The following is a 16,962-nucleotide window of genomic DNA, read 5'->3' on the forward strand; positions in this document are numbered from 1 at the left end:
AAGTAAAAGCAATAAGAAATGTAAGTCCGCGGATTACTAAGTCAGTTCTTCACTTGGGACGAAAGGTGAGGAAGATAAGAAAACAGCATCGCCAGAACCAACATTTGGCTAACATGTTATAAAGCCCGCGTCGTGCGCAAACAGTTGAAATACACTGAAATATCGTTGAAATATCAAAAAAGCGAGAGATTACTATTATAATGATACTTTGGAAAACATCTTACTTTTGTCCCCAGCGAAATTCTGGCAGCATTCTTCCCCTAGAAAGAAGTTCTTCCTTTATAAATGGGGCTATTGTTACTAACAAAGAATCAGTTACATTATCATTTAATACGTTCTTCTGCTCAGTGTTTGCCGATGATGATGGTAAAAAACTATGTTCAAAAACAGCTCACGATGTTCCACCAATAAACGACATCTAGATATCCAACGAAGGGATCTTCGTTCTGATATATCGTTCTGATATTCTGATGTTCCTTTTTTAATTCTGTGTGTATACGCTAAAGACTTGTAAAATGCATAAGTACTACCATTTTAGTCACAATTGTTCTAAAGATTCAAAATGTTAAGTTTCATGCACGGTATTCGGTGATGATTTCTCCGTAACATCTGCGTTTGTGTACTTGCCTTGTGAAAGTTTTGCTGTTGTGTTACCACATCAGCTTCTTTTAAATTTTATTTTACGACTCACTCCTGCCTAAGGCCTCATGTGAAAGGCCGGCAGTACTCCTGAAATAAATAAATAAATAAATAAATAAATAAATAAATAAATAAATAAATAAATAAATAAATAAATAAATAAATAAATAAATAAATAAATAAATAACGTCACTGCTGGGACCTGTAAGAAATTGCCGGTGACAGACTCGTAATATAATTCCGTTATTCAACTTCTTCGCATATGCCAATTCCATTGTACGGTCAATTACGCAGCTCTTTCGCTGTTCTCGCCTTTATTATTATTATTACTTTTTGTTGTGTAGTATTTACTTCATCATGAACATCAGCCACTATGATTTGACAAAAAACTTTGGGCGACGTCAGGAATGTTTGTGAGCAAGCACCATTTCCAACCATCGCTCCTACGCAGGCTGTATACCGCCCTGCTTGCAGCCCCCGTCGTAGAAACTACAGTGCCAGAGTTCCCCCTTGTGATTTTTGTTAGAAATTCTATGGCTGCGACCGTCTGTCAGTATACTTTCCCTTAATGCCGTCATGTCGCCGTTGTCGTCATGGCAACTCCTCATTCCGGGCTCAGCCTGGTTAACCTCCATGCCTTTCCCTTATGACTTCTCTCTCCCCCTCATCCTCACCATATGGCTAACAAAAAGAAAAAATTAACGCAGAAACACCTCTGGGAGTTGTCTAAGTTTGCGTAAGCACTGTGCCACTTGCTCATCTCCACGCAGACCGGTGTCATTATCAATGTTATGATACTTGATGAGGCCAGTACAAACGATAGGGCTACGGCGACACGAACTGTTTTGGACGGCAGCGCAAGGAGCATTGATGACGCAAGCAAAGTACCAGCTGCAGGTGGCGGCACCAGGTGCGCTGATGACGTTCCGATCATTATAAGCCGTTATCGCTCTTTAGCACCTTATCGATCCGCGTCGAACCATTATGAACCGTGACCAAACGCACTCAGGTGGCGGCTTCGTATGGCACCGCCCCGCGGGCCGCACCTTGCAAGTGACCTGCGAAGCCAACAAGGAGTGTCAACAGCCGTTAGCTTCGTGCATTGTGTTCTCGACAGTTACTTAGCGTCGAAGAGAGACGCGCGGGCCCGTACATTGAAAGCGATCTGCGGCAGAGCGAGGCGTGTGCTGAGAGCTCCGTGAGCGTTGTGTCCTCGCCGCTTCGGTGGCGTTGAAGCGAGAGGCAGCACGAAAGTGAATTTGCTCGCTGCTGCGGCCGCTATCTGGAAAGCGGTCGTCTCACGGAACGGACGGACGCTTTTCTCGCTGGGCAAGCTTAGCAATGCTTACGCATTTAAAGCTTTGGCTACCGCCGATGCCACTGCAGGGATAGCACTCATGGCCCTGCGGCAATGTGCTAGCCGGATCCGCACTAACCATGGAGCTAACGCGCGGCATTCGCGCTGGACAATCAGTGCGAGGTTTTATATGTGCCACGCTGACTCCGAGAGTGGTGGTATCTGCGCATGTATTTCGGAGGCACCAGTGAGGAATACTAAATACGAAAAGTACGAGAGTGCGTATACATCAGAAACACGGAACTTTATGAGATTTAGAAACAACACGCCTCGTACAATCGAAAGCGCGCATTTCGTAATATAACGACGCCGAATAGTTTCTCATTGCTGCCGCATGCAAAAGTGGGATAACCACACTGTTTCTTTCTTCCTTTCGCTTTCTTTTGTCGGGTTTGACGTACATACTGGTGCACGCTTCCCAGCATTCGTGTGTCGAGCACGTATCCAAAACTCCGGGAACCTCCTTTCCTGAAATTTGGCCACCTTTCTTTCTTTCTTTCTTTCTTTCTTTCTTTCTTTCTTTCTTTCTTTCTTTCTTTCTTTCTTTCTCTCTTTCTTTCTTTCTTTCTTTCTTTCTTTCTTTCTTTCTTTCTTTCTTTCTTTCCGACAGGATATGGCCGTGGAGGTTTCCAGCCTCATCTCCACTCTTTGTTTATTTTAAATTATTTATCACTTTGTCTTTCCTCTTGCTTTTCCTCCTCTTTTGATATTATTTTTTTCGGGGAGTTTCATGAGCCTGAAAGCTCCGCCGGAAAGTTTGCTCTGCCTCCTCCTCCTCCCCGTCCCTCCCCCGGCCCCTCCTTTTGTTGTTTTGATCTTCGGGTCCCCAAAAATACTGCGCGCTGCCTTGATAAAGAAAGAAATAGCGTTTCCGTGTTTGCTAGCGAGCTTCGTTCCGGACCTAGCGTTCCTTTTATGCAGAAGCGGCACTGCTTCCGTATGTGCTATCGAACGATCCCTACGCGCCTCCGAGAAGTTTCTGTACTTTATCTTCTTCGGCTGGCATTTGCAAGGGACAAGCTGTCAGTCCGGTCCGGCGTCGGTTCACTGCTATGACGCGACACCTTACCGATCACCTGTACGAGTAACCGCAGGCATCCCTACGTCCTTGGCCACCACATGTCTTTCTTCCCTCTCACACGTGTTGTCTTCTTTTGCATCCGCGACGTTTCTCCGGATGCAGCGGTGGGCGTTTGTCTCTCTCTGTATTTTTTCTTTTTGACGCTTTCTTTTTCTTGCCTTGTCTGGCGAGCTCGAACATTTGGATCTGAACGAAACGTGTTTTTATTTTTCAGGACTCTTTTTTAGAGGGCAAGATAACCTTCGACACGGAATGCTAATTCGACCGCTTAGAAAGTATTCATTTCTAGCACCAGTTTCTTCTTTCAATCACTTGAACAGCTTAAAAAAAAAAAAGAAAGGAAGGAAGCAATAGCCTCTAAAGAATTTTTCGCTTGCTTTCTGTTCTTTTTGGTAAAATTATGTTTTTTTCTATTTATTCCTCTGCCGTATAGCGTTCCCCAAACCGAAAACTTACCACTCCTGTAGTTCCTACGTGTGGCTGCATGCACGTGGATGCGAGTCATTCCGAAGTGATGAAAAGACAACGGTAAAACTAACTAAACGCACCTGCACTGATGAACTGCATCCTGCTCGCGCACGGTGATCGCAGTTTTACGTTCGCGCACTCGGTGGCCAAAGGAAGGTAAGTCACCGCCAGTGGCACTAACCGTAACAAAATTTTCACCGGCTTTCAATTTAAGATTTATCGTGTTCAATCTGCTTTACATTTACGATCAAATAAATTTTCCATTATGATGCATTGATCATTGTTGGATTAGCTCGGTATTTAATCGGCCGCTGTCGAAGAACTCGGTTTCGCAAAATTAAGAAAACAGCACAACTTATAACCATGGACGCAAGGGCGCAGAACACAATAGAGCTTCGAGGGGCGGAAACCCGGCAAGAACGCGCGAACGACAAGCAGAGCGCTATGGCCGCCGAATATGTCTCCTCTTTCGCGCTGTATCGCACACGGCTCTCGCACGCGTGAGCGAGAGACGCGCAGGGTTGGCGAGCGCACACATCCACGGCGAGCGGAGAGAGCTCGTGGCGCGACTGCAGGTGCACTGATGGAACCGGTGCTATAAACCACCGCGAAAACAGCGGGACCGTGTATGCCCCTCGGTAGGGGGCCGTCTTTATTACGCGCCACAAACAAAGGTCTCGTCGACAGCGCCGGTGACAACGCGGAAGCCCCTCCATGTACGGCGCTCCTCCGCCGACACCAGCTCCGGTCACACGACGCGTCTGGACGCGAAGGGTCTTCAAAAAATAGACGGCGAAAGCCGGCGGCGCAGGTGATGCCACACGCCGCCGCTACGGCATCTCAACGCCAAAACGGCCGCGCGTACATGTGACGCAACGTCGCGCGCGCGAGCCTCCTCGCGTTGCGCGGAATTTGAATAGCGGCGGCGGCAGTTGCTGTCCTCTGGCGCTGTGTCGATCGCGCCTCGGGGGCCCGCGTGGGCGACGCGGCGACCTTAAACAAACTCCCACACGATGGGCGTCGTCGCGGCTTCCTTGTACCGCGACGGCTTCGAATTCGCAGACTGAGCCACTACACACGTATAAGTGCAGCCGCCGCCGCCGACGGTTCCGTATACGTGCGTGTGCGCTGTTTGCGTCCTACGTTGAGGAGGAGAGCGAGGCTGGTTATAGTTAACGAAGCAGGCCGCATTCATGGCGAAAGGGATAGCAGTCTCGCCCGACAGAGTTATACGCATGTGCGCCGACGAAAGCAGGCCTGTTGAAGCGCGGGACACTAATTAATTGTATCAGTGCGCTCCATGACACCGCCCAGGTTGTCGCAGAGCTAAGCATGGGTTCAAACTTCAAGCTGACGCCTTGTTCAAGTCCTTGTTGGCGAGCACGCTGTAGCGAGAGCAGGAGATAAACCGGGAAGTGAGCGGTGTTCTGCCATGCCACGGCGCGACACGTGGGTACATTGATACCGCGTGGGCAAATAATAATAATAATAATAATAAAATAAAAAAGTAAAACAACTAATGAGGACCAAGGCGCCGGCTATTACACCTACGATACTTCTCTTCTAGGCCGGTTAGTAACCCAGCAACTTGCACGGGCCACGTTCACTTAGATCAACAAGATTCGCATGTGCACATAACCACGCCGCCATAGACGCTCGTGATGTGGAAGTTTTAATACCGCTTCACGGCAATTAGCATTGAGTGCTATTTCATCCATGCATGTATAACTAGATGCGTTCGAGTTGGGACAGGCTACTCGATCTAAGAAGTCCCTCGTGTGTTAGTTAAAAGACAAAATAGTCCACATGCTCATAGTGAAGTTGTTGTGCCAAATAGGCAGCGATTGCAAGTAGCCACCTGTGAAGCATTAGCCTCGAAGGTACCAGACAGCGCTTCTGTTGCCGGAGCATAATCGTCGTGGGTGAGTAGGCTAACCAACGCGTGCAAGTATGGCGCCAAAAGCTGACTGGTAATGACCAAGAACGAGCCACTCTCGCACACTGGTGTCTTATGTATGTTGCAAGTGAAGTCGACAATACTTTGGGCGCCTCACGCTCTGACCAATTTGACAACATTCCACGACCATGGTGGTTACAGGTTGGCCGGACCACGGTGGCCGCCTATGGAAGCAGGTGTTCACCCTGCGCTGTTGGCCACTACGGTTTCATGCTGCTGTTCGTCTTACGCCCGTAAGCCGGCACGGAGGACAAATTTGTTTTGAGGTTCATGTCGACATAGCTTAAGAGCAGTGAAGAGGGTGCCGACCAAGACATACTTATGCAGGGCGTCGCGAACAAGCTCATGATGCTGAAGATATGGTAGCATCTTACCCATCTAAGCGCACGTACATTCACGACCTCTTCAATCGCGCGACCGTTGTCTGTAGAGTCGTATAAATATAATCAAGGACACGCGATGTTCTGTCTGTGTGCTAATTACTTAGGTGTGTCTGCCGTGCTAATCAAGATATCGGCACAATCCACCTCATGCATGAATTTCGCTGACATCGTCACCATTGGGTGATAGCGGTGCTATCCATCGACCCCATCGGACTCGCTCATCACGGCGATGCTGTGGCGAATAATTGACGCCTTGCGGCAGCTGCTGCCTCACCCAAATACGCCTGCGGCAAGAACAGCTGTGGAAATGATGCATACCATAGGCGGTCTCCTGCATATATGTGCTATAGTAGCCTCGACCACCAAGGTGGATATGCCGTGCAACGTCCACGTGCGTGTCGCACAAAAGCAATAGACGGTAGCGCTCATCACCACCTTATTCATACCACCTTCATCTTCCTATCCTGCTCCTGCAGTTCCCACAAGCCCCTTCCTCAAAGTGGAGTAGTAGGCTAGAACCACACCACTTAGGCCGATCTCTCTCTCTCTCTCTCTCTCTTTGTGTGCTCAGCGGCAATTTCCTGACATTGCAGTGCAGAAAAAAAAGAAGTTGTCTTTTAATTTTTCTTAATCTTACGGCATATTTGTCGCGCTAGTATGGCGATGTATGCACGATGGCGAAAAAAAAAAAAAAAGATGTCGCTGAAGTTAAGTGCAACTCGTGTACAACTACTGAAACCAAGTCGCTTGTTATATTCACTGGCGACGTTGCAGTCTCGGGCGCATTCTTGGTTGCCGCGCATGGAACAGCTCAGAGTGCATTATTTGCAACCAGACTGCAGTATTTGAAGTGTCGATTGCGCCTTCCTGACACGTGCGTAAGAACGTGCCGAGGAGAAAGCCGTTCGTGCAAACTATAGTATATCTACGAAAACACCGTCTATGCCTCTCCTCGGCTAACGTGGCAGACGAAGCGCTCGCAGCCTCAGCGCGTGCCAGCCGCCCGAACATAGCCCGAACCGCAGGGGTTGACCGCAGGGGTTGACTGGGATGGCGGGGAGCTCAAAGTGCGGTGCCTGCTCGAGCATTGTTTCAAACATGTGCCGCGCAGACGGAAGCCCTGCAGCGGCCCATAAAGGGGTGCCCCCGCTCATCCTCGCCGGCCCCTGCCGTCGCGTGACTGCGGCCCGTTCATGACGTGGCGACTGGCTTCCATCGGGCGCATGTTTACGAAATTCCTTGCCCGCGTTTCCCCTTTCGCGGTCAGCATCCCAAATGGGACGCCTTGTCTTCTGCCGTCTCCGCCAGTTTATTTAGGCTTCGGTTCGCAGAAGGAGGACCGCTCGCTGGCATGTGAGGTGTGCGTGGTCTTCTCCTTCTGCCCTGAGCCTCGGCCGTAGGAACGCGCCTATTTTTTGGCCCCCATCCCCCTGAGCCACATAATATCTTGTTCTGTGCCAGCACTGCTGTTTCTCTCGCTAGTAACCGGCGGGAAGTGAACATGGGTCATGTTAGGGCAGAATTAAACAATAAAGCTTCATTCTGAGTGACTTTGCTTACACGAAGTCGCTCAGAATAAGCAAACTAAGCAGGCAAAAAAAAAAGGAAGTTAGCGTCGCATAAAAAGGCTTGCGGACATGAGCGTGTGGAGTCAAGGTCAACTGAGATGTATGCCATGGACCTTGCGTCCTGGAGGCGGGCAACTGCAAATTTCTTTGCCTGCTGCATTGACCGTAATCTGCACTGAATCGGCTTAAGCTGCGTATTACACATTTTAACAATTTTGTTCACTGGCTCCTTACCTTACCTTCTTAATATAACAAAACCTATAGCTCCTTACTTTAACAAAACATTATGCAGATCCAACTTAACTGCGGAAATATATGTGAGGCGAAGCTTTAGTGAAGCGGTTATAAATGCTATACAATTGTGTTTATTTTCATCCGACGCAACGTGTAACCTCATGCCGAAATGCAAACACGATATCTAGCGGAAGCACACCACGAGATGTCGACGCAACGACGTTACTAGGATTAAGGCCATGTGTGATGTTTGTCGACGGAAGAATGGTGATGCGAGGTGTATGTGCACACACTCTCGAGATGCATACGCACATTTAAGTATGCTATACCTCTTGTGTCACCGTGGCACATATCCATTCTAGAAGACTGGGCAAAAACGGGCACATAAATAGTGGCACAGACCCATTGGCACATGTCCTATACATGACCATTGGGCCAAGAATGGGTAGTCCAAATATAAGAAATTTAATGAAATCAACAAAGCCGTTGAATATGATGCGCTCTTCCACTAAGAGGTCAGTGTGCTATAGAGATGCTCAAAAGCCGACATTTTATGTACAGGTTTTATGTCGTGATTTATGGTTCCTTATTGCGCAGGACAGGCGTGTGCTCACTGGCGCAGTGGCTCCGGGACGCGCTTCATGTGATAAAGGCTGAAAGTCCTCAAAAATGGGCAGTCTTCCGCGATTCAAGGCCGGCCTTGCAATGTGTGCAGTCGTTTCTCCGTTTCTCCGACTCAAGATTAGCTCACGTGCGAAGTCGTGGAAGTTGTCCACCACTTGAGAGAAAAAAAGCAATGCTATCTTATTTCAATGGATACCAGGTCATTGCGGTATCATTGGAAATGATGACGCACATAAGGCAGCGCGGACGTCAAACAAAGGAGACCGCTGCGTCCCCATTCCTCTCTCAGGGACCGACGCTGCGATACAACTTTGCATTGTAGCACACACGCTCTCCTTAGCAGAGTGGAATACCGCATGCACATACAAGGCGCGCCAGACTGCACCGACTATAAACCCTTCACTGCAACTCAGACCTCCGGCCGGACTGCACCGACGCGAAGCGCCTTTTCTGTGTCGGTTGTGGCTGGGAATTGCCTTCACGAAACCTTACTCAGCACTGATTGGAATGGCTGATAGTCCTGCATGTGATGTTTGCGGATGAGAGGAGAACACTGACCACTTATTGTGCCACTGTCCTCAATTTAAAGCACAAACAACAACACTTTGTCCAACACATTGAGGAAATTGGATGATCGTCCTTTGAGTGAAGAGAACACCGCCCCCACCGATCATCGGCTCAGAAGGCAGTGAAGGCACTTTTGTGTTTATGAGAACGTCTGACTTGCACGAGCGGCTTTGACTCAATGACTGTCTGTGCACGTGTCTATGCGCTCTATCTCTCCCTTCTGTCTCTTCCCCTTCTCCCTTCCACAGCGTAGGGTAGCCAGCCAGACTCTTGACTGATTAACATTCCTGCCTTCCTTATATCCCCCCTATCCCTCTTTTTGTCGGCCAATATTCCCTGCTATACAAACCAATTCATTTTGTGCTATTCGACGAAACAGTACGGAAGGACACGAAAGCCGAGATAGTAGGCAAAGAAAGCTTTACTTAGAAGCTGAATTATCATTTAGAAGAAGCACGACCACGCTGATTGACTCATTTTCAGCGTGGCCTATAGGTTCCCAGAGGAATACTGAACGCTATATTCATTGATAGAAACAAGGCGCACGCGGTGCCAGTTCCAGAACGTCTCTGATAGTCGCCTCCCATCCTACCTATACACTTAGGAGAAGAAGACCGACGAAAAGGATCGCATGGCAAGCTAACGCGTGCATACGGCGCAAGACTTTCGTCATTCCGCCATGTCTCCTGCCCGCCCGCCTCGCTGACCATACATCCATGCTGTTGTACTTTGCAAAATATCCCCCGCGACGACTGATATACGAAGCCTTCGTTTTCGATGTTTATGTCACACCACGAAGTGGGGATGAACGTCGTTCACTGCAAAAGCGGTTCTTCCGGAGAGACGGTTCCCGTCGGCCGTATCTCCCTTCGTTTCTCGCCTGTCTAGCGCGCTCGTCGGATCAGAATTTTTTACGGCTGTCGCGCAGGTGATGGAGGGGGTTTGATGCTGCTGCGGCGATCTCTTGGAAGCTCTGCATACTATTACGAGGCGCGAGCTTCGCAAGAGCCGCCGCCGCCGCCGCCCCCATCATAAATTCTCTGCCCACGTATTCTTCTGGCGGCGCCGTTCGCTTCACGACATAGATGGCGAATCCTTTATGCGCCGGCAACTACTGTTGTTGATGTAGAGACCGTTGTAGTTTTTACGCTGGTCGGAGGGCCTTAAGAAAAACTTCGAATATGGAGCTATCGGACTGTCCTCCTGCTTTTAGCTTGCCATACGAGGTGTCAGATGTATACTTTACTAGGAAGTTAATAACGTTCGTCTTTTATGCGGGCGGGACTGTGCGCTTATACGAGTGGGATGTGACATACACAACATTAGAAATGCCGTTACCGTTGCCAGTGTCCGCAAAAAAGTAAAAAAAAAATTAAAAAAGGAAGAAAAAAAGAACGTTTGCGGATCAGCACGTCTCGTGGAACAAATACAGGGGATTTAATGCTGCTCACGATTAGTAGCTTTTGCATGGTATTACTAACAAAACAGTTATCTAAATGTGCAGTCATTGGCAGGCAAGGTACTTTGGATTGGGGCGCGTGGGATGTTTGTAAGACAGGTATGCTCTTGATTTCTTTGGGACGCCACCAAGCGTTTGGTACGACTTATTTTTAATTTAAAGCATACTCCATTCACCTTTCTGTATACGGGTTTGAAAACCTTGCTGCATGCACTGCACGTACGTTTGCACCGCGTCTTTTCCCTCACTGCATGCAGTGCCGGACACTTGTCAGCCTTTGAGCTTCGATTTTTTATTGCGACAGTATCTATGCGGACGCTCGAGGCGCATTCACGCCGTCGGTGCCGCTCCCATCGTTGCCATGCTATCCAGCCTATCTATGGTGCATGCGCGGCTCGCGCTCAGGGGGTTAGCGAGTTTCCAGAGACGCGGAGTGGCGAAAAAACGACGAACCGACGGGGAGGCACCGCCAACGTTGCGCCGAATCGCTTCGGTGGCGGAGCCAGGACTGTCGCGCTCTGCCTTCCGCTGCTGACATGAGCGTTGCGCGCACGCACACTACGAGCACACTGGCGTTCCTGCTGAGCTGCTGGGGGTAGGCTTTGGTCAGAGCAGTACATTTCAAGCTACATCGTGATATAATAGTTCACTAGGCGCGCTGACTAACGCTGACGGCATCACCTTGTGCGCAACGAAGGTGCGACGCCTGCAGCGCCACTGGCGGCGCGCTCATTACGCTAGCGCTGTGAGACGCCAGGGCGCTGTCGCTTCTGACCAGCAGGATGCTGTCTAGCGGACTGCATCGCGTCAATATGTCGAACCCGCGTATGGTTAGAACACCGTAAAAGGACATTAAGCGCAACGGTAAAACCTTGATATCGTCGTCAATGCTTCACCCTTTGAGCGAATTTTTGTTTTTGTTTTTCGTTTTTAGTGTGCAGCTCTTAGGGCGCACGTTCCTGCGGCGTGCGTCGACGTCGGCGGCGTAACTGAGCGAACGAGCACAACAGCGAATGGTGAAAGAGTGAACGAGGAGCGGGGAGATGGAAGGGGGGACGCGAGCCGCGAACGGCGGAAACCAATGAGAGCGACTTCTTCAGTGACGTGCGCGCGGCAAACTAGCGTCATGCGGACCCGCCCGACCGCTTGATGCGTACTCGTATCTGGTCTCAGCCGGACCGCTCGTTTCGTACTATTGTGTGCGCGCGTCAGATCTCGCTGGCGCTTGTTTGGCTTGCTTGGTTCGGTCTTGTTCGCGCTTGTTTCAACTGCCATGGTTTGCGATTGTTTCGTAATCTGATTGTATGCGCGACGTGAATTGTGAAGTACTTTCTGGAGGCCACGCGACACCAGTGATTGCACTGGAACCTTCAACGAGTCACGCATAAAAGCCGACGCTCTTGAGCCGCGGATCAGATTTTCGACGATTTCCGACTCTGCTACATGTCTCATTCAAATTATTTGCCTCAGTATATCGCGAAATGAAAACACGTATAGAGCTGCGTTCAAATTTCGTATTAGGGAGTATCGAAATCGTCGGTGCATTTTATTTTTTTCTGCAAATATAAGTTTGGATTATTACTTTCGTTATGTATGTTTTATTGCCGCGATAAACCAAGTGAGATCGTTGTACTTAAAATTAAGCAGCTAAAATGCGCTTAATGGTGTTTCATTCTTCTGACAGTACGTATTGGCGAGACAGGTGCACTTTAAGGTTAACATGAGTTGCAGAATAAACGTAAGGTCGGGTCATGTGGATATCTGGTGCTTGTCCTGTCTTCAGTGTGCTCTGTAAAAATGTTGGCTGCACGTTGGTGGCTAGAGAGAGAGGTAAGAATAAAGAAATAAAACATCTGCTTGTTTCTCTCTTGTCCACGAACGTGAAAATTTGCATTTTTTGCCCGCGTGCATTTTCGAACGTGCCTCCGCATTGATAACCTCGGTGCCTTCTCTCTCGTTTGCAGGCAGAGTACCGTGCATTCTATCGCGACAACTCGCGGTACAACCGGTCCGGATCGTACAATGGCCGGGACCAGAACGGAAGCCGGCGCGGAGGCTACAACGGCTACGCTGAACAGAGGAACTGCAGCTCCTGCTCGGGATGCAGATGTATAGGAGAAAAAGGATCTCGGGTCAGTTGAATGGCGAATCTCGCTGTTCGTTTGGCTAGCCCTCTTAGTACTGCTCTCATGTGCCCTTTAATGCTTCTTATGGCCATTCCAGTAAAGCTAAAAAATATCCCCAGTTATGTGGTACTGGGGATACTAGGGATGTAGTTAATCGCACACCTTGTGTAGCAAGAAAGGCATACGCAGGTAAAGGCATTCCCTTCAGATCTGATAGATCAACAACTTTCAAGGAGCCTTCGGTTTTCATCCACCCCTTCGTTTGGGTGAAGAACACATGTGGTGCAAATAAATAAATAAATAAATAAATAAATAAATAAATAAATAAATAATAAAATAAATAATAAAATAAATAAAATAAAATAAATAAATAAATAAATAAATACTACAACGTGGCTTCACAATAAACAAAGCGACCTTTTCTTTACCTTTGTTAAACCATCTCTAGAAGGAGCCATTGAAGGAACAAAACAAAATCAGCGAGGATGATGTTCAACGAAAACAAAATAGTGAAGCCAGCAGACTGAACTCAACAAAACACGGTGCCTCGAGTAAGTGCCAGTGATAATTAAAATCGACAGTATCTGGTTTTGCGCTATGCTTCACAAGCGCCTATCAGGGATGTCGTTGCCGACTACTGCAGATTGCGAAACGAGTGCCGACAAGCGAAGAAGCCGAGCCCCTCCGGCGACACACGGCACTTTGAGTAGGCGGTGATGGCCACTTCCCACCACATCGCAATCTTTATCCTCATACCGCAGTCAAGAATAGCATAGCAGTACACCTCTGGCTTACTTGACCTCACCTTATTCAATATGAACGTGTTTTTCAAAAGTGCCAGACAGTTCCCATATGCAGGCTTTCTTGTTCAACAGAAAATCGGACAACTCGAACCTATCACGTTTAACGGAAATTACATTGTTTCGTACATAGCGTTTCCTTCTGCTACTGTTCTTATCGACCGTTATCACTCATTTGCTCCGTCCTGCTCAGCACACGTACTTTCTCGACGAAGAGTGCAGTACAAGAACTGGAGTGTGTTAATGTCGTCCCTAGCTGTGCAAGCGTCTCTGACTGTTCCGCACTGCACTGGTGCTTACAAAGACAGCTTTCAGTGAGAGCTGTCGGTGCGTGCGCCTGTGCAGGCGCAGTGTTTTCCCTCTCCGTGTCATCTATCGTCCCCACTTCTCCTCCTCCACCGAAGGGTGTAGCAAAACCGAAGCTATTTTCCTTATCCTCCATCCATTCCTTCACGCCCTTCTCCATCTGTTCCTCGGTAAACGCGCCAATTCCGCGCTCCTTTTCCGCCAACGCAGGGAACGCCGGGCCTTACCGGTCCATCAGGACCTCCTGGCATCCAGGGACACCCTGGACCCGAAGGCCTGCCTGGTGACAAAGGAGAGAAAGGAGAGGCCGGTCGGGACGGACCCCGCGGCCCCAAGGGAGAACGGGCGAGTACTCTGCGTCGTGATTCGGAGGCGACTCCCCCGCGTCGTGCGTGCGAGCCACGTTTTATACGAACTCGCAGATGGCGCTTTTACGAATTGGCGATCGCCTAATGCTGCAGGCTGCTGTCATGCTGCACGGTGCACTGATATTGGCAAGGAGGGCACGAGCTGCGTGACTTGTGCGCCTACAGAAACGGCTACGGGCGACTCGGGCCCGGACTGACCTTAGACTATAAATTTGACTTGACGTTCTCAAGTTTTTGGTTTTTTTATATGCATGCAAAGGAAACAGCGTATTCGAAATTCAACAGGTGCGATTTTAGGCATGGACTTCACAACGAGTGGGCATTTGTAACGCGAAACAAATAGTTCGGATGAAATGCTCTTAATGTTCCTTATTTCTATCGCAGTGTAGGAGTTACAGTTGTACGTTCTTTATTCTCGTTCTCTTTTCAAAATTTTTGGAGTATAATATGTTTTCGAGCTCGGCATCACGAAAAAGCACTATAGCAAAAAAGAAAGAAACAGGCTTTACAATAGTTTTATCTGTGTAGAGAATTAAGCAAAGAAATACGATGTTATGGTTGCAGCAAGCTTGCAGCGAAATGGAAGTTCGACACTGAGAGATCAAAGAAAAAAAGAAAAGAGCCACTAACAGGAAAAACTCTAAAAATGATGCAATAAAATTCCGAATTATTTAACATAACCGCGGTGATTTTGTTTGGTTTTCATCAGCTAAAAGTTGCAATTCTTTCATCCTCCACAGGGAAAAATGGGCATGCCCGGATTCCCCGGAATTAACGGAATACCGGTAAGTGAAATGTGTTGCTCTCCTAAGGAGCGCCATTAAGGCAGCTGGTGTAGTAGGCGAAGTCATTGCCTTTCGCATGCCTAAATTAAAAATGCACGGCGTAAATATTTCCTCCGTCACGTCGCTCACGGCGATGAGGTCTGCGGCTTGATTGCCTCGCATGATGTGTCCCACTCATCTCCGCAGGGCATTCCGGGATCTCCGGGATCCAGAGGAGCTCCTGGCCTCGACGGTTGCAACGGTACAAAGGTGCGCAAATTCTGAGATTGCGGTTCTAGGGAATGTGCCTAAAGAGGGCAAGCAACCTATATATACTACTTTACAGGTCAGCGGTTCAAACTTGCATCAGGTCTGTAAGGCGTCGTATGAGCGGTGCATGCGCAAAAAGAGGGCATTAATAAGTACTTGCTTCTGATATATACTTGCCCTGTATTTCGTCACGGACAATCTTGGATATATTCGCCATAAATAGCAGAAGTATTTTTCCTGTTAGTTTCGTTAGGCGGTCGGTTAATTTTTTTTTTCCTTTGACACTAGCTTACATTTAAGCGAGATCGCCGGCAACGTCGTAACTTACCAAATCTTACAGCACTTTCCGCGGAGCTCATTAAGGACGTGCCGTGTACTACTCTCCTCACTGTATGTATATCTGAGTGGTGTGAATCAGTCTCTTTGAACGATAGTCAGTTCTGTAAGCATTTCGGCTTCGCATAATAACGGACAGGAAACTTATTCAGTTTAACTAGGAACAATAGAGGACACACGTATGCCTGTCGGCCGCGTTGAATGCTGATTTTCACCAAAATTGTTTTTCAAGCTAATTGCTTACGATACTTTTAGAAATCTGATTTGGGTGCATTCCATCGCTGCCGCCTAAACCACACGGTCACCAGCGGCTGTTTCCAAATAAAACGGCGGGAGCAACAATGCCTCACCACCCGGACATGACATGGCGTTTGTACTTTACTGTTGCAAGAGACACGTCCAACGAGCGCCGGCGATATATAGTTCTCGAAGCCACTGCCCTTTTCGCTGTGATATCTGCACACTTTCTCGTTTCCAGTTAAGCTGGGAACAAAAGGCGTATCTCGTTGCTTGTTCTTCTTCATTTTTTTTCACGTTTTTCTGTTCACATTAACGTTAATCCTGTTGCGTTGGTCACAGGGAGATCCTGGCCCACTCGGTCCTCTCGGACCGCACGGACCACCCGGCGATCCCGGTCCACCGGGTCCTCCAGGACCTAGAGGAGAGCCCGCCTACGGACCCCCAGGAACCAAGGGAGAGAAGGTAAATGCTGCCAACTCTCGCTATTTCGCTATTATCCCTCTAGTCGTTCCGTTCTACCACGTGGATGAAACTATTTCGGTGTAGTTCACAGTTACCTTGCACGACTGAGTATATATTTTCTTCTATCATAATAATTACTGTGGGTTATTTAACCATCTTCCTTAAACTTTTTATTGAGCATATCACTGTCAGCTGTCACTGCCTGCATTTTGCATGCTATTGAGTGAGACTTGGGCTAGCGTGAGAACGCGGAAGCGGCGGCTGACAGCAGCATAATCGACACATTGTCGCATATTTATGCACCAGCGGCTGATACAATGAATCAAGTTCGTTCATTCGCAGTATGCCCACAGGCATGCAGGGGTAACGCATATGCCCGCTACCGTCGCGTAGTTTTTCGTTTTAACGCGCTCTTTTTTATTCGACGCGTTTGAAGACAAATTAAGATTACATATATGACAGGGAATACAGAAAAAGAAAATGCCGGAGCAGGAGCAACATATCTTTCCGTGTTTCATTGACATAAACATAGCCAGAAAGTTTATATTTTAGAAGCCTACGAGTTAGCGCACTCCAGGAAATTAATTGCGTACTATAATATCTACCCTCACTTGCACAGGGCGACGGCAACTAACACCGAAGTAGCTTAACCGTGTAGATTACATCTATATTATTTAAACATTTGACTCAAGTTATTTAGGACACCTTGTACATGCGACAGCCTTGCGCTTTCTCCTCACAATTTGCGTCTGCCACCTGATTCGTTTCCCCGTGCCAGTGAGTACGCACGAAGTCTCGATTTAACAGGAAAATAAATAAATAAATAAAACCTTCATTACGCGTCTTGTGCCCTAATTAGAGCAATGCTATCTTTTTTTCGGCTGCATTTTACGGAGGAAACGTAAATGGTAAGGTATCCTCGCACCGTGATCCGGCGCTTGTACGGTGTAGAC

General features: G+C 48.2%; 1 protein-coding gene across 1 annotated transcript in view; it reads left to right on the top strand.

The window, feature by feature from the left end:
* The window catches only part of Col4a1 (Collagen type IV alpha 1), a 65,750-nt gene that overhangs the window by 17,192 nt on the left and 31,596 nt on the right, over nt 1–16,962 (top strand). The window contains exons 3-7 of the mRNA XM_065437187.1: nt 12,302–12,469; nt 13,780–13,914; nt 14,678–14,722; nt 14,909–14,971; nt 15,887–16,009. Of these exons, the coding sequence (XP_065293259.1) occupies nt 12,302–12,469; nt 13,780–13,914; nt 14,678–14,722; nt 14,909–14,971; nt 15,887–16,009 (534 nt within the window). The remainder of the gene's footprint in view (nt 1–12,301; nt 12,470–13,779; nt 13,915–14,677; nt 14,723–14,908; nt 14,972–15,886; nt 16,010–16,962) is intronic.

The sequence above is a fragment of the Dermacentor albipictus genome, chromosome 1 (assembly GCF_038994185.2).
Source record: "Dermacentor albipictus isolate Rhodes 1998 colony chromosome 1, USDA_Dalb.pri_finalv2, whole genome shotgun sequence".
In the NCBI taxonomy this organism is placed as follows: Eukaryota; Metazoa; Arthropoda; class Arachnida; order Ixodida; family Ixodidae; genus Dermacentor; species Dermacentor albipictus.